This window comes from Otolemur garnettii, unplaced genomic scaffold, assembly GCF_000181295.1.
Source record: "Otolemur garnettii isolate 467f Iridium unplaced genomic scaffold, OtoGar3 scaffold00017, whole genome shotgun sequence".
Classification (NCBI taxonomy): domain Eukaryota; kingdom Metazoa; phylum Chordata; class Mammalia; order Primates; family Galagidae; genus Otolemur; species Otolemur garnettii.
The window spans coordinates 5,403,314-5,421,336 of NW_003852412.1; the positions used below are offsets into that span (position 1 = coordinate 5,403,314).

The window sequence follows — 18,023 nt, forward strand, 5'->3', positions numbered from 1 at the left end:
CCTGCCACTTTAGGTGTATGTGGCTGGTGCCTTAGCCACTTGAGCCACAGGCGCTGAACCTAATCTTAGTTTTTCAAAAGAATGCAAGTAATGTGGAAATTATCTCACATCTCCCCTTTCTGTTTTCTGATGACAGGTATTCATGTCTGTCACCATCAAGTCAAACACAGCTGCATGTCTCTTATTTTCTTCCTCAGCATTCCTAACTCTTCTACAGATCACATACAAAATCAATCCTAAAATTAAAAACAAAGCTAATGATCTGAAAGAACTTCCAATCAAACCTTCAATCTTAGTAATAGGATTAATTTGTTCAATACCATCAGCAATACCTCTCAAGATCTGATCCCCATCAATTTTTTGCAACTTATTTTCAAAGGTGGAATAAACCTTATGTTGTAAAATAACAATTTCTTTAAATTCTCATGATTCAACAAATGTTTCTTAAAATTATCCCAAGGAAATTCAGTTTCATTATATGTAACAGGTATAACACAGAAAGTAGTCATATTCTAATCACATTTCAATTTGATTTGTTTCTTCAAACTAATTCATCACCTAACATAACAACAGCTTGTTCTAAATCAGAAATCTCATTATATAATTCAGTATCAATTTGCTTTTGTGCAGTCCATAACTGTTCTGACTCTCAATGTCAGTCTGACACAAAATTCTGTTTGATTTCCTGCATGAGCGTGACACCCACAGAAGCTGCTAACGTAGTAACTGCAATTATTCCTAAGATGGCAGCAATGATTAGTCCCACATAACGTTTTCCTCTCTTCAGAATTCTGTCTGCCAACAACTGCAATATGGATAAGGCTGGGGATTCTTGCCAAGGTCTGGTCAAATTCACTGGAACCCACATGCCCGTGCGTGCTCTTAGAAGATAAAGTTGTTCCTTCATAGGATTAAAACTCACTAAATTATTCAGACAAGTAAATAGTTGACATTTAGGGCAAAACAATTATCCTGTATTTTTAGTCCAATGAACATTTCCTTTCAGCCACACAAAAGGTAATTTTAAACAAGCTTGGATATATTTTACTTCTTGTACTTCAAATTTCATTTCATATGGTACAGAAGTATGTCTAGTATGTTGAAACAGACCACCTGCCCAAGCCTTAAGTGGCTGTAGGGCTGCTGCATCTAACTTGGATTTTTTGTGGAATTATTTTTGAAGCGGTCATTCTGTATACTATGTATTCCCATAGCTCTTGAGATTGAATTTTATCTTCTGAAATTTCTAAGCCAAATTCTTGACAATGCTGCTTAACTGCTTCAAACATTAATTGTAATTTATTTCTATCTAGATGTACTATTAATATATCATCCATATAGTGTAAGTAGATTCCTTCTAGGAATTTCTTTCTAACAATTTCTAAAGGTTGATCTATAAACAACTGACATAAGGTGGGGCTATTTAACATTCCTGAGGCAGGACTTTCCATTGATATCTTTTTGGTGGCTGTCCTACATTCAAGAGAGGAATGGTGAAAGCAAATCTCTCTGCATCTTTTGGTCATAATGGAATTGTGAAAAAACAATCTTTTAAATCAATAATGATTAGTGAATGAGACTTAGGAATTAAGGCTGGATTGGGGATGCCAAATTGCAAGGCACCCATAGGCACTATAATAGCATTGATTTTTCTTAAGTCTGTTAACATTCTCCATTTGCCAGATTTCTTTTTTATTACAAACATTGGAGAATTCCACCTGGAATTACTAGGTTCTATGTGGCCTGCTCCCAGCTGTTCAATCACTAATTCCTCAAGTGCTTCTAGTTTTTCCTGAGATAATGGCCACTGCTGCACCCATATAGGTTTGTCAGGAGTCCATTGTAAAGGTAATGCATAGTGTTGAATCACAGGACAAATTAAGACATCATTACTTAAGAGGCCATGCAGCTTTACAATGTACGTTTCCACATACATCAGCCTCTGGGCCATGTCTCTGCAGGAGAGTCTGTCAACCCCTTTCCTTGCAGGCTTAACAGCAGCATCGATCAGAGTTGCTGAAGGTGGACTTTTACCTCTGGACCTTCAATCCCTGCCATGCTGACCAAGGCAGTCAGGTCTTCAACATTCCACAAAATAGAGCTACATTCCACAAAAGCCTATTTGCCTGTTACTGAAATTTAAAATGAGCACAGAGTATGTCTTTTATCCCACAGATATCAGTATAATTTCCTTGATGAGCCAAATTACTTGGCCTGCTCCAGACTTTTCAGCAACATACACTAGAGGTTTCCAATCAATGATGGATCGGTACTTCGTCTGACCAAGTACATACAAAAACGAGCCTCAGCATTTAAACCAATGAATCCATTCAGAAATGTCACTGAACACATGAGATTTACAGAAAGGCTAGTGTGGAAAAAATGAATGCTCTGTTAAGATTAGTTTAGTTAAAGTCATAGTGGATAACATATACATTATAGATGTCCCATTATTTTTTAAACTAACCCATTGTTGTGGGCCAAAAGAAACACACAGAGGCTCAGGCCCAATACAGATCAGTGATCCTGTGACTCCTGTAGAATAGTTAAATAAAAAGGTGCCCTCTTCCTCAGGTTTGAAAGGGCCCCTATCATCATAGGCCCTGGGAGCCAAGAGCTCTCATTTACATAGATGGAAACAGAGGGCTCATACCAAAAAACTCTCCATAACGGAGGATTTGGCACATAACTCCAATAGGTGTAATTAACTCGTGAACTTACCTGAGTGGAGGATGGCAATTATCACAAGAAACAATGTTCTGGCTGTCACTGGATGATTGCTCACCATCACAATCGTTCTCACTTCCTGGCAGAGCTGGGATATTCCCCTTCATGTTGTCCTTGCGAGAGGACTCTGGTTCTGTTGTAGTCTCTGGAGGTTTGGAGGGATGAGATAATTCCTCTGTTCCTCTAGTGTTAATGCTGACATCCTCATTGTCCCATTGCTGGTGCCACATTGCTGAGCACATTGACTGGTGCAGGACATCATGTTGGAATTTGATATGTTTATCCAGGAGCCAAAATTCATTATTTCCTGTGGAAAAAAGAGCATACCCTCCACCCCATCGCACTACTAATGCAGGAAGCCATTCACCTTTAATTACATCTTTATAATATACTGGTTAGTTAACAGGTTGGGATGTTTGTTGTGTCCATAACTTAGCAGTAGGTGTTTTTCCATCTGAATCTAAATTTAAAAAATTTAAAGTAAATAGAGCAGAACGTAATCTATTTCTGCATGTTATATTATAGCCCATGCCCCCTTTTTGTTTAACAAGCATTTCTTTTAAAGTGCGATTTTGTCTTTCAATGATGGCTTGACCTGTGCTATTTCCAGGTGTATCTGTAATATGTTTAATACTATTAAGTATTAAAAAAAAGTTGTCATTTCTTTTTTTTTTGGTCACAGTTTGGCCAGAGCTGGGTTTGAACCCGCCACCCTCAGTATATGGGGCTGGTGCCCTACCCACTGAGGCACAGGCACCACTCTACATTTCTTAGATATATATGCAGACCCATTACCAGTTTTAATGGTTTGGGGGATACCCATTATGGCAAAAGCTTCCAGTAAATGGGTAATTACTGCATCTGCCTTTTCTGATTTAAGAGCAGTAGCCCAAGAAAAATGAGAATATATATCAATGGTATAATGAATATATTTAGATTTATCAAATTCTGGGTATTGAGTGACATCCATTTGCCACACCTCATTTGCTTTCACCCACCTTGAGTTGACACCTGGAGGTAAATGAGGGGTGACAATAAGTTGGCAAGTTGGGCAGATATGGATAATTTTTTTTGCTTCTTTCCAGGTTATTTGGAATTTATGTTTGAGAGAGAGACTGCATTATTATGGTGGAGAACATGTTTCTCTCGAGCCTTTTGAACAGTATCAATTGCATTATTCCCATCAACTAATGGCCCAGGTAAATTAGTACGTGCTCTTATATGAGTTATGAAATAGGCATGGTCTTAGTTCACACTAATTTCTGTAAAGAATCAAATAAACAGGCTTGGCGCCTGTGGCTCAAACAGCTAAGGCACCAGCCACATACACCTGAGCTGGCGGGTTCGAATCCAGCCTGGGCCCGCCAAACAATGATGGCTGCAACCAAATATATAGCCAGGCATTGTGGCGGGCACCTGTGTCCCAGCTATCTGGGGGGTGAAGGCAGGAGACTTGCTTGAGCCCAGGAGTTGGAGGTTGCTGTGAGCTGAGACATCACAGCACCCTACCCAGAGTGACAGCTTGAGGCTCTGTCTCAAAAAAAAAAAAAAAAAAATCAAATAATTGAAATAACTCAGAGTGATCATTTGCTAATATAGTTATTTCTATATTCTGCAGTGTATGCAGAATAAATTGAATCAGTTATAACGTTTAAAGAAGTATTAAGAAAATTTTCTAATAATAAAATTATAGCAAACAACTCAACTTTTTGCACAGATTTATAAGGAGACTGTTGAATTTTATTAATGCTCCCACACATATATCCAGCTCTACCATCTTTATTAGCATCTGTAAAGCAATTTTTAGCACCAGGAACTGGAGTTAACTACCTTAGGTAAAATCCAAGATGTCCTTTTTAAGAATTGAATATGTTTATTTTGAAGGTAACAATTGTCAATTATTCCTAAATAATCAGCTATAGCAATTTGCCAATCTTGAGATATAATAAACATATCAGAAATTTGTTTGTTAGCAGGAATATGATTTTTTCGGGGTCTTATCCCACTAATTGACGGAAACGACAACACCCCTTAATAATAATGTTGGCAATTTTTTGAATGTAAGTTTGAAGTTTTTTAGTAGCTTTATGAGATAAAAAACACCATTTAATGAAAGCATCGTGTTGGGCCAATAATCCAGTTGGGGAATGTTCAGAAGGAACTACATAAAGGACAAAGTCACGATTTTCAACAATTCTATCTAATTGAGTACTTTGAATATGTTGTTCAAGCCATTGCAATTCCTTTTCTGCCTCAGGGGTTAAAGTCCTTGGACTATTTAAATCAGTACTCCCTTCTAACAAAAGAAATAAATGAGTCAAAGAATAGGTTGGGATGCCCAACAAAGGGTGCACCCAGTTAATATCTCCAAGTAATTTTTGAAAAACATTTAGTCTTTAGAGAGTCTCTCTGGATTTGCACCTTTTGTGAAATTATTTTCTGGGCAGTAATTTTATACCCTAAATAATTCCATGGATCAGACCACTGAATTTTTTCAGGGGCTACATGAAGGCCATATTCATCAAATAAAAGATAAGCAAACTGAATAATGTTATTTAAAATGTACTGGTCAGGATGAGTGAAAAGAATATCATCCATGTAATGATAATAAATTCTGTCTAGAGGCTCAGCGCCTGTGGCTCAAGTGGCTAAGGCGGCAGCCATATACACCCAAGGTAGCTGGTTCGAATCCAGCCCGGGGCCTGCCAAAACAACGATGGCTGCAACCAAAAATAGCCTGGTGTTGTGTCGGGCGCCTGTGGTCCCAGCTACTTGGGAGGCTGAGGCAAGAGAACTGCTTGAGCCCAGGAGTTGGAGGTTGCTGTGAGCTGTGATACCACAGTACTCTACCCAGGGGGACAGCTTGAGGGTCTGTCTCAAAAAAAAAAAAAAAAATCTGTCTTGAAACGGTAAAGCTAATTTCTGCAAAGGCTGTTGTACATACATTTGACACTAGGTGGGGCTATTTAACATGCCTTGAGGCAAAATGTTCCATTGATATCTCTTAATAGGAGCACTTTTTTTTTTTCTTTTGCAGTTTTTGGCCAGGGCTGGGTTTGAATCTGCCACCTCCAGCATATGGGACCAGTGCCCTACCCCTTTGAGCCACAGGCACCCCCCAATAGGGGCACTATTATTTAGACATGGAACAGTAAAAGTAAATCTTTCAGAATCTTTAGCAGTTAATGGAATATCAAAGAAACAGTCTTTTAAATAACAATATTATAGTTTTTAGGAATCAAAGACAGATTAGGAATGCCAGGTTGAAGAGGCCCCATAGGTTCAATTATAGACTTTAACTTTCTCAAATCTGTTAACATTCTCCATTTACCAGATTTTTTTTTTAAAAACAAAAACTTAGGCGTTCCATGCACTGACTGAAGGTTTAATGTGAATTAAAGCTAGTTGCTCATTAACTAATTGATGAAGTGCCTCTAACTTTTCTTTAGGAAGGGGCCATTGCTCAACCCATATAGGATTATCAGATTTCCAAGTAAGAGGCAAGGCAAGGTGCTCAGCAGTGGCCCTTAGGGAAAATGTTCCAGAAGAACAAGAAAGCCAATTCTTGACTTATCTTTACCTTTTCTTACCTTTGCCTCTAGTTCTGGAAGGGAAGGTTGTGTGGGATCATATTCCATATTTAGCATCGTGTTCTTTATTTTTTTTTCTTTTGCATTATGTTCTTAACAGAAGATGGCATAGTGGGTATAGTTAACATAGCACCCCATTGCACCAAAATATCTATGCCCCACAAGGTGATGGCAATAGGAGCAATATAAGGTTTTATTTTAACTGGCTGGCCATCAGGTCCTTGACAAAATAAAGTTTCCGTGCTTTGCTCAATATTAGACATTGTACCACAAAAGTTGCCTGTATACGTTTAGGCCAATTTAGGGGCCAAGCTAATAATGCAATGATGGAAAACATCAGCCCCAGTATCTACAAGTCCTTCTAACTTAGTACCATCCTGGAAAGTGACCTGACATTGCAGTCAAGAATCATTCAAAAGAGCATGCCAAAAAACATGAGTTCCATTGCTGCCAAAACCTCCATTTCTCTTAACAGGGGCAGCCTTGCCTTTATAATAAGGTAGAAGTAATAGCTATGTGATACGTTGTCCCACCATCAGTGTGATCAAGTCATGGAAGCCAAAATAAAAATTTCACCATTGTTATCTGCATCTGTAACACCAACATGGATATACAGTCCTTTAATAGTGGAGCTATTCCTTCCTATTAGCCCAACTGAATCTTTTGAAATTAGACCATGAACTCCAGTAGCTAAAGTATATGGGACATCATGAGGGGTCAAAGAAATATTTTCAACAACAGGCAAATCCAAAGCAGCACTATCATGAGTAGCATGAAATAAATCTGAAACTAAAGTTTTAGTAACAGTTTGGTCAGGCTGTGAAGCGGGCACAAAACCCTGATGAATTGGGGGTAGCCCCTGACTGAGTAGTATTATTTAAGAGCGCTGGTGTTGGGAGTTGCCTGAGTCTGGGCGTGTGTTGTCTCTGTGCTGACCAGACCTGTGTTGTCCGGGCCCCGGGTCTGGCCCGTCTGGGAGTTTTTTGACTTCCTTGGTGGCAAAATATTACCATCCTTATCCTTAGTAGATCTACATTCATTAGTCCAATGCCTTCCCTTTTTGCATCGCCTGCAAATTCCAGGTGGCAGCGGAGGGTCAGAGGTTTTTTCTTTTTTGCCTTTACGACAGTCTCTCCAAATGTGACCAATCTTTCCACAGTTATAACATTTAGGATTATTATTTTTAAGGGCTGCGGTCATATGGGCCCAAATTTGATCTCCAATAAGTGAGGCCTGAGAAGAACTACATTCCACATTTTTGCAAGCTCTTAAAAATTTTTCAATGGAAACATTGTCCTCATTTCTAATTCCTGCTAATATACGACGACAGTCGTCATTAGCATTCTCATAAGCAAGGGTTAAAAAAAGCATGTCTTGCATTTCAGGTCCTGGAATTGCCCGCCTGATGGCAGCATGGAGTTTTTTTTTTTTTTTTTTTTTTGAGACAGAGCCTCAAGCTGTCCCCCTGGGTAGAGTGCCATGGCATTACAGCTCACAGCAACCTCCAACTCCTGGGCTCAAGCGAGTCTCCTGCCTCCGCCTCCCAAGTAGCTGGGACCACAGGCGCCCGCCACAACGCCTGGCTATTTTTTGGTTGCAGCCGTCATTGTTGTTTGGCGGGTCCGGGCTGGGGATTCGAACCCGCCACCCTAGGTGTACATGGCTGGCGCCTTAGCCGGTTGAGCTATAGGCGCCGAGCCGGCAGCATGGAGTTTTACAAGAAATTCTGCATATGGTTCATTAGGTCCTTGCAGTATTTTAGTAAAAAATTTTCCTTCTCCTGGGTCATCTAACTGAGCCCAGGCATGAAGGCAAACATCTCTAATTAAAATATAAACATCATCTGTAAGTTCAAGCTGTCTTTCATGTCGTCTATATTCTCCAGTGCCTGTTATTTGATCATAAGAAAGATCAGGGTTATTATCATTCCGTCTGGCGGCCTCCTTTTTCCAACATGAGCCAAATTGTAAATATTGGGCTGGGGACAATGCCATCTCAGCCAGTGTTTTCCAGTCTCCAGGAGTTAGGAAACGGTCCCCACAATAAGACCACAGTAGCCCCTGAGTACATGGAGCATTAGGCCCATATGTTATTACTGCCTCTTTTAAACTTTTTAAAAATTTAAGGTCCACCTCAACATATTGAACTTGGCCCATGTCGCCACCTCCATGGCCAGTAGTACGAGTAACTGGTATGGTGAGATCCAAATCCTGATTATAATTACATGACCCTTCAAATAAAGTATCTGGTTCATTTAGAATTTTTAAATCTTTTGGATTGGGTAAAGTAATTGTTTGAACCATCCGAGTGGATTCTAAACTTTTATACTCATAACGTGGAACAGAAGGGCGTTTCTGTGTGATAGGAAAAAATTGTTTACTCTGGTATTCTGCGGAGGAGGGGTGAGAGCATAGTGATTTAGGTTCCTCAGGTAAATTTGGAGGCGGCAGAGTAGGAGGCAGTGGAAAAAGTATGTCAGTAGAGAGCACAGGCGGAACAGAAGCCTTTTTCTTCATATCATCAATAAGATCATTACATTCCTTAATAAAACCTTTAAGATTGGTCATTTTCTCTTGCAAGGACTGAGCAGAGGAAGAGAGAGGCATTTCTTCCTCTTCTGGTTCTTCTTTAGAAGAACTTTTATTACCTAAATCGTCCTTTTTATCCAAAACTGAAAGTTTAGAGATCTCAGGCTCCTGTCTACCCTTTTCAAGCACTGATGCACGTCGGACTTGTTTTCCGTTATCATTAACAAAAGATGGCAGAGCCATTTTCACCAAGTTATATACAGTCCATACATCCTTATCAATAATATTACCCTGCTGATGAAACCGTTTCATGTCTTCCCCCACATCTTCCCAGATGGACAAAATCAATTGATTATGAGAGTCAGGTGAAAACCAGTAACAGCAATTACGAATTGTTGCAAAAAGACGGCGGAAAGATTGAGTTTTGACCGAGACACCCATAGTGTCCAACAAAGACCTTAGTAATTGGATGTATTCATCCTCAATTGAAATTGTATTTCTCATTTTTAATGTCCCTTAGAATGACAACCTGTAGAGAGTCCTGAGTACTTACAACTCAGTAGTAGCCTTCTCAATTTCGCCCATTCCCAGTGTTCTTACCTTAAGGTCAAGTGAGCAGAAGTTCTGTGAACAGTTCAACCAGGTTCAGTCCAGCCAAAGACCCTGCTCACTGTGCCCGATGTTGCTGTTCCCGGGGCTAACTGATCAGTGATGCAGAGGAAAGCACTGCAGACGAAATGAATAGCATGTAAGGGAGACTGAAGCTCAGTCAGGCACTCAGTGACTTCCCATGTTTATTAAGTGACTTACATACCCTAACTCATCAGATAAAAGTTTAAAATAGCAAATGAACGAAAAGCAGGGTGAAGCAATGGAAACTCCCATAAAAATTCTTGCGCACAATCCCAAAGCCCAGTTACTGCTAGTGGGAGCCACATTTCCCAAAGGTGTTGGCCAGTTCCTGAGTAAGGTTACCAGCCCAGATTCTCTCATGACCATCACCAGCCCCAAGCTACACTGTATCATGCATGCCTCATGTCAGACAGACATTTATGAGGTTGATGGGAGAAGAGGTGACTGAACTGGTGCAGATTCTCAAGCATCATGAAAAAGCAGACAGGACTGGATGCGCAGGAAGTGTCCTGGTGTTCTGCAATAGCTCTAGCACTGTGAACTGGCTGGGATATATTCTGGATTGTTGCAGGAAGACGAGGCCCATTGGAGAGAAAGAGCACCCAAACACCACGTTTATAAGAGGAAGGGCTTTATTCATTGGCTGGGAGCTCACAGCATAGATTTCCAAATGGCTGTGCTCCCCAACTAGCTTGGTCTTTCCCTTTCTATTGACAGTCAAAAAGTTCCATGCCATAGGTACCCTTCTCATTGGCCAGTTTGAATCAAGCGGGACATGCTACTCCAGCCCCTACAGAACTATAGGATTTCACAGAACTTGGAAATTTCCAGGTTCCAGGAAGTTAAGCCTACAAATTCCCAAGAGCTGAGTCACTATTGAAAGGACCCTGCAGGTGCATCTTTGCAGTTTCCCTGAGAGGACCTGTTCTCTAAGACCTCGCTCTTCTCGGGTATCCTCTCAGGATGACCACAAAATCCAATTTAGGTGTTTACGGGTTAATCACTTAAATATATGCTTCCTCTAACTCCTGGGCTCAGAATATTGCTGAATTTGTCTAAGTTTCTGTTTTCTCCTCCAGTACTATACAATGTGATAGGCAGGATCAAATTAATAAATTATCTATTACTAATTAAGAGACTGAAAACAACAATAACAATAATCAATAACTCATGGTTTCTATGGACAGGAATTCAGAAGTAGCTTTACTGGGCAGTTTTGTCTGAGTATATCTCAAGAGATTTTGATTAGGGCAACACCTATGGCTCAAGAAGTAGGGTACCAGCCCCATAAACCAGAGGTGGCGGGTTCAAACCTGGTCCTGGCCAAAAACTGCAATAACAAAAATAAAATTAAAAAGTTTTTTTTTTTTTTTTTTTTTGAGACAGAGCCTCAAGCTGTCCCCCTGGGTAGAGTGCCATGGCATCATAGTTCACAGCAACCTCTAACTCCTGGGCTCAAGCGAGTCTCCTGCCTCAGCCTCCCAAGTAGCTGGGACCACAGACACCACAATGGCCGGCTTTTTTTTTTTTTTTTTTGGTTGCAGCCGTCATTGTTGTTTGGCAGGCCTGGGCTGGATCAAACCCGCCACCTTAGGTGTATGTGGCTGGCGCCTTAGCCACTTGAGCCACAGGCGCCGAGCCAATAAAAAAGATTTAAATTAAATACCATCTGAGGCTGCAGTCACATCAAGGTTTGGCTGGGGCTGGTTAATCCACCTCCAAGGTAGCTTACAAGTCTGGCAAGCTGATGCTGAATGTTGACAAGATCCCTTAGTTTCTCTCCACATACACTGCTACATAGGGTTGTCTTAGTAAATTCATCACATGGCTGGCTTCCCCCAGAGCAAATGATCAGCATCCTTTTAGGATCTAGCTTCAGAAATCACACTGAAGCCATATTTTACTCATCACACAGGAGAATGTGTTTTATTGTGGGAGAAGACTATAAACATCCATTAATACCAGAAGACAAGGAGCATTATGGCCATCTTATGTAAGTGCTTTGTAAACTTTAAAACACCATGCAGACCAGACGCAGTGTCTCTTGCCTGTAACCTTAGCACTCTGGGAGGCCCAAGCAGGTGGATTGCCTGAGCTCACGGGCTTGAGACCAGCTTAAACAAGAGTGAGATCTTGTCTCTAAAAATAGTCATTGTAGTGGGTGTCTATAGTCCCATTTACTTGGGAGGCTGAGGCAAGAGGATTCCTTGAGCCCAAGAGTTTGAGGTTACTGTGAGCTGTAATGCCAGGGCACCCTACGGAGGGTGATAAAATGAGACTTTGTCTCAAAAAAATAATTAAAAATACATATAAAATGGGCTCATGCCTATAGCTCAGTGGCTAGAGTAACAGCCACATACACCATGGCTGGCAGGTTTGAACCTGGCCAGGGCCTGCCAAACAACAATGAAACTACAACAAAAAAATATCTGGGCATTGTGGCGGGCACTTGTAGTCCCAGCTACTTGGGAGGCTAAGGCAAAAGAATTGCTTCAGCCCGAGTTTGAGGATGCTGTGAGTTGTGCTACAACCAGCACTCTAACGAGGGCGACACAGTGAGACTGTCTCAAAAAAATTATATATATATATATATATACACACACACACACACATATATATACATACACACAAATGCTTAACGTTTTACACAATGACCTCACTGCCCCAGAATATCATCTAAACACTGTCTTAATTAGCATATTTTAAATGTACGCAAATAGGAATTTACTTGTCAGCAACATGGTTTAATATACTAATTAACAATTTAGGGGCGGCACCTGTGGTGCTGTGGGTAGGGCACTGGCTCCATATATGGACCCTCCCTCAACAAACTGCAACAAAAAATAGCTGGGCATTGTGCAGGTGCCTGTAGTCCCAGCTACTCGGGAGGCTGAGGCAAGAGAATCGCCTAAGCCCAGGAGTTGGAAGTTGCTGTAAGCTGAGACGCCACAGCACTCTACCAAGGATGATAAAGTGAGACTCTGTCTCTTAAAAAAAAAAAATTAATTTATATGCCACAGCACTTTTGGGAACCTCAAGTTTCACAGGCATACCATCAAATTTAGCTCACTCTCACTAACCTACTTCTACGACAAGGGAGATTAAATTACTGTTACAGTGATATTGAAGAAATGTGACACCATGCATCACTAGGCAGGACTTTCCACAGTCAAGAGGTAACTATGGATGGTATTTTCTGCAATGTATGAGAGCTCTGTGTAGACTCAAGTAGTGACAAGGGGCTGAAAGATTATAAACAATAACAGTAACAGTTAACATAAACGAAACATTTTTAGCTGTTAGACATAATTCTAAGGGCTTTTCAAGTGTAAAGTTATAAGCCTTGCAGCAATCCTTTCAGTAGGTCCTATTACAGAGGAAGAAACTAGGAACAGTAATTTACTCAAGTCAGTATCTAGTGATTAAAATCCAATGGGGCCAGTATTCAAATGTAGGCACTCTGGTTCCAGGGGTACAGAGGAACCTGACTAAATTATCAGCCTTGGTCTTCTGCTGCCTTCTTCAGCAAATCTCTAAAAATTAGGATTCTCAACTCTTACAAACATCAAACGTAAAGAAAGGGGGAAACATTTCCATTTTCACGGCTGCTCCAGCTCAAAACTTTGGAATCCTTTCCCCCCCTACAAACCTTTCAGCAAATCCTACTGGTTTTAAATTGGCACCAGTAGGCTGGGCACTGGGGCTCACGCCTGTAATCCTAGCACTCTGGGAGATGGGCCTGAATTCACAAGTTCAAGCCCAGCCTGAGCCAGAGCAAGACTCCATCCTAAAAAATAGCTTGGCATTGTGGCAGGTGCCTGCATTTCCAACTACTAGGGAAACTGAGGCAAGAGAATTACTTGAGCCCAAGAGTTGGAGGGTGCTGTGACCTATTACGCCATGGCACTCTACCCAAGGCATCAAAGTGAGGCTCTTGCCTCAAGAAGAAAAAAAATTATAAGAAGTTGGATACAGATCACATCTAACACTTAATTACTTATTATATCTAAACCTTTTTTTTTTTTTTCCAGTTTTTGGCCGGGGCTGGGTTTGAACCTACCACCTCCAGCATATGGGACCGACACCCTACTCCTTTGAGCCACAGGCGCCGCCCTAAACTTTTTTCTTTTTTTAAAGTGAGAGGATCTCACCTTGTCACCTTCAGTAGAGTCCCGTTATGTCACAGCTCATGGCAACCTCAAACTCTTGGGCTCAAGTGCTTCTCTTGCCTCAGCCTCCGGAGTAGCTGAGACTACAGGTGCCTGCCACAACACCAGCTATTTTTGTTTGTTTTAGCAGGTCCACCAGCCCCAGTCCATGTGGCACCCTAACCACTGAACTAGGGCACTCAGCCACGTCTAAACTTTTTGCATGATTCATTTAATCCTTATGCCCATCAACGAATTCTATTATTATTTCCATCTTACAAAGTAGAACAGAGGGCCAAAAGCCTATTGTACAGCACATGTTTCAGTTGAGTTGGGTTTTGTTTCGCTGGGTCTTCATTTTCATAAAAGGCCTAGACTGGGGGCCGGGCACGGTGGCTCACGCCTGGTAATCCTAGCACTCTGGGAGGCTGAGGCGGGTGGATTGCTTGAGCTCACGAGTTCGAGACCAGCCTGAGCAAAAAGCGAGACCTGTCTCCACTAAAAATAGAAAAACTGAGGCAAAAGGATCGCTTGAGCCTAAGAATTGGAGGTTGCTGTGAGCTATGATGCCACAGTACTCTACCCAGGATGACAGCTTGAGACCCTCTAAAAAAAAACAAAAAAAATTGGGAAAAAGAAAAAAAAAAGACTAGACTAAGAATGTTCTTGACCAACTCTTAAGAACTTGGCACCCAAGACCGCGGGGTTTGGTGTCCGTAACCACCATGCCTACTGGACGAGCAAAACCAGAAAAAGCGAAGAGGTACAAAGCCAACCCTCCAACGCTCGCACACACCTACCAAATCCCGACCTCAAAACACCGTATCAGAACACGAAACCATTCCAGGTAGTGCAGAAAATACCTACGTTAAAACAACCGGATGACCGGAGCTACCGAAAAGACTCCACTTCCGGCGCCAATAAGCCCCGCGTGGCGGGTCACGCGGTCGGATGCTCCGGCCTCCCTCGGCCTCTGCGCGGCTCCGCACGGACGAGCCTGAGCGCCGTTCCACGATCCCTCGGCCTCTGCGCGGCTCCGCCCGGACAAGCCTGAGCGCCGCTCCACGCTCCCCCGGCCTCTGCGCGGCTCTGCCCGGATGCCTCTGAGCGCCGCTCCACGCTCCCCCGGCCTCTGCGCGGCTCCGCCCGGACGCCTCTGAGCGCCGCTCCACGCCCATTCCGGAAATGGGGCGGGGCTACTAACGCGCCTGCGCCCACGGAAAGGAAGTGGCTGTTGGAGGCTTTCAGGTGGCTTTAACTTTGTGCTGTCCTGGCGGCGCACCGTTTTGGTCGGAGTCGGGCTTGACAACGCTCGATGGCTTTGGACGTGAAGTCTCGGGCAAAGCGTTATGAGAAACTGGACTTCCTCGGGGAGGGGCAGGTGAGGCTCTCTGGAGGACTGGGAGGGCCCGCAGCGACAGCACCGCTTTTCCTCAGTCTTTGCAGGTTTTCTCGTGGAGGCCAGAGAACGCGGCTGGCTGCTCGTTCTCGTCGGAAGAGGCTGCCCAGACTTACCTGCTGCCCGCACTCTTTTCCATCCTGGAGGTGAACTCCTGAGCGGCCTTCTCCTTTAGGAAGAACACGCTGGCCCCAGGATGTTTCAATCCGCGAAGCCGCTCCAGAATCGTAGATTCTTTGCTTCCCAAAATGTAAAAAAGCAAAAAGGCAAACATCAAAAAACTCCGACAAACTTACATCATTCCTGTTTTTCTTTCTAGTTTGCCACGGTTTACAAGGCCAGAGATAAGAACACCAACCAAATCGTCGCCATTAAGAAAGTGAGTTACCATTTATGTTTTCTTCACCTTCTCTGGAAGATGTCTGTATTCTGAGTTGATAGCCATTTTACTGCTCTTGACCTAGACTCAGATAATGAGAAGTTATGTCATTTTCAAAAACAGGAGAATTATTGCTTTGTGTTTCAAGGTGGAACTCTGGGGTTGGACCAGATTTCTTTTCCACTTTCAAAGACAGGATTAATTAGTGCTTTGTGTTCCAAGGTGGAACTCTGGGGTTGAACCACTGTGCTTTTAAGTTAAAATGAAGCGGAAACTATGTAATTTTCACTGCATAAATTCTCATGATGCCTAAGAGGGCAGATACAGTCCATCTGTTAGGTCCTCAGAATTATTTGATATCAGGCTCAGCACCAGCCACATACACCAAAGCTGGCGGATTGGAGTTCAGCCCAGGCCTGCTAAGCAACAGTGATAACCGCAACCAGAAAATAGCCGAGCGTTGTGGTGGGCGTCTGTAGTCCCCTACTTGGAAGGCTGAGGTAAGAGAATCACTTACACCCAAGAGTTTGAGGTTGCTGTGAGCTGTGACTCCATGGCATTCTACCAAGGGCAACATGGTAAGACTCTGTCTCAAAAAAAAAAAAAAAAAGAATTATTTGCTCTTGTGATCTTTCCAGGTCACTGTTTTCTGCCTCACCTGCATCCACTCTGTGTGCCATTTGTATTTACTGTGCACAGATGTACCATGAAAGGCTTTCGATAGAATAAACAACACTGATGTGGTACATTTTCTAAAATGATTTAAGTAGCTTGTTGTATGCATTCAGAAGACTTGGGTTATAATTAGCTGACCTTCCCTTTTGTTTTAAGTTATTTATTTATTTATTTTGAGACAGAGTCTCACTTTGTCACCCTTGGTAGAGTGCCATGTCATCATAGCTCACAGCAACCTCAAACACTTGGGCTGAAATGATTCTCTTGCCTCAGCCTCCTGCCTCCTGATGACCTGGGACTACAGGTGTCCACTAAAACGTCCCACTATTTTTTTTTTTTTTTTTTTGGAGACAAGGTCTTGGTCTGGGTCAGGCTGTTCTTGAACCCGTGAGCTCAGGCAATCCACCCTCTTTGGCCTCCCAAGAGCTAGGATTACAGGCTTGAGCTACCAAGCCCAGCCTGAGTTTTTCATTTAACTATCAAAAACAGCCTGTGAAGTAGGTAAAGCTAACCCTATTTTACACTCTAGGTCCCTGAGGATAATAGAGATTAAGTCAGCAAAATCACACAGCTAATAACTACTGAATCTCCAGTTGGTAGACTCAAGTGATCCTCCTCCTTCAGCATCCCAAGCTGGGACAATAGGCATAGGCCACTGTGCCCAGCTCAAAAGCTAGGATTTAAAAATCCAGGTGTCCTGATGTTTCTTTAGGTCTTTTTGCTACCCTGAATCTGTTTCCCCTTCAAAAACCCTAACCCCTTTGAAAGAGTCTTCAGACTTATATTCATTCCCACTCCCTTTTTGTCATCTTCCAGCCTCCAGGTATTCCCTCTCATTCACTTAACAACTGGCTCTTTCTCTTCCTCTCCTCAATTATTCCTTCCACCATTACCCTTCTCTTGACTTCTTAATTTCCCTCATGTTCTTGTTTTCCAGGTTATGTTATACCTGTATGATCTGCCTTTATGGATGGCAACTTCTTCATAAAACCCTTACCTCTCCTGATCCTTTTTTTTTTGAGACAAGAGTCTCACAATGTCATCACAACTCACAGCAGATTCTCTTGCCTCAGCCTCCCAAGTAGCTGGAACTACAGGCGCCTGCCCCAACGCCCGGCTATTTTTTTTTAATTATTTTTTATTAAATCATAACTTTGTATGTTGATGCTTTTACTAGGTTCAGGGTACTGCTTCAATATCCAGCTGTTTTTTTGTTGCAGTTGTTATTGTTATTTAGCTGGCCTGAGCAGGGAGCGAACTTGCCACCCTCGAGTATGTGGCTGGCACCATAACCATAGTGCTGTAGGCGCCAAGCCGCTCTCCTGACCCTTGTATCATCTTTTTAGTTCTCCCCTTGTTTACTATATTGTAGCCACACTGACCTTTTACTCTCTCTTGGACCCATTAAATTCGTTATAGCCCCAGAATCCTTACATTTTTTATGCCTTCTGGTTGATATATTTTCCCTCCAGACTAGAACTTAGTATGGCTGATTCTTTTGTCTGTTTGTTTTTAAGAGACAGAGTCTCACTTTGTCACCCTGGGTAGAATGCCTTGGAGTCACAGCTCACAGCAACCTCCAGCTCTTGGGCTTAGGCGGTTCTCTTGCCTCAGCCTCCAGAGTAACTAGAAATACAGGTGCCTGCCACAGTGCACAGCTTTTTTGTTGTTGTTGTAGTTTGGCCAGGGCTGGATTCAAACCCACCACTCTCGGTATATGAAGCCAGCACTCTATTCACTGAGCCACAGGCACTGCCCAGTCTTTCGGGGTTTTTTTGTTTGTTTTTTGATACAGAGTCTCACTATTTCACCCTTTGGTAGAGTGCTGTGGCATCACAGCTCACAGCAACCTCTAACTCTAGGGCTTAAGCGATTCTCTTGCCTTGGCCTCACAATTAGCTAGAACTACAGGCACCTGCCATGATGCCTGGCTTTTTTTTTTTT

The 18,023-nt window shown here is 42.4% G+C and overlaps 2 protein-coding genes across 2 annotated transcripts in view; one reads left to right on the forward strand and one right to left on the reverse strand.

The window, feature by feature from the left end:
• Window positions 1-2,007: 2,007 nt before the first annotated feature.
• LOC111723921 (endogenous retrovirus group K member 5 Gag polyprotein-like) lies at window positions 2,008-14,759 on the reverse strand. Its single transcript, XM_023510858.1, has 4 exons — window positions 14,494-14,759; window positions 8,017-9,571; window positions 2,786-3,034; window positions 2,008-2,078 (listed from the first exon to the last, which is right to left on the reverse strand). The coding sequence occupies exons 2-4, from the start codon at window positions 9,347-9,349 to the stop codon at window positions 2,008-2,010; spliced, it is 1,653 nt and encodes a 550-aa protein (XP_023366626.1). The 5' UTR covers window positions 9,350-9,571; window positions 14,494-14,759.
• A 9-nt stretch (window positions 14,760-14,768) lies between these two features.
• Window positions 14,769-18,023, forward strand: part of CDK7 (cyclin dependent kinase 7) — a 36,178-nt gene continuing 32,923 nt past the window's right edge. The window contains exons 1-2 of the mRNA XM_003785885.3: window positions 14,769-15,007; window positions 15,345-15,404. Of these exons, the coding sequence (XP_003785933.1) occupies window positions 14,942-15,007; window positions 15,345-15,404 (126 nt within the window). The 5' untranslated portion in view covers window positions 14,769-14,941. The remainder of the gene's footprint in view (window positions 15,008-15,344; window positions 15,405-18,023) is intronic.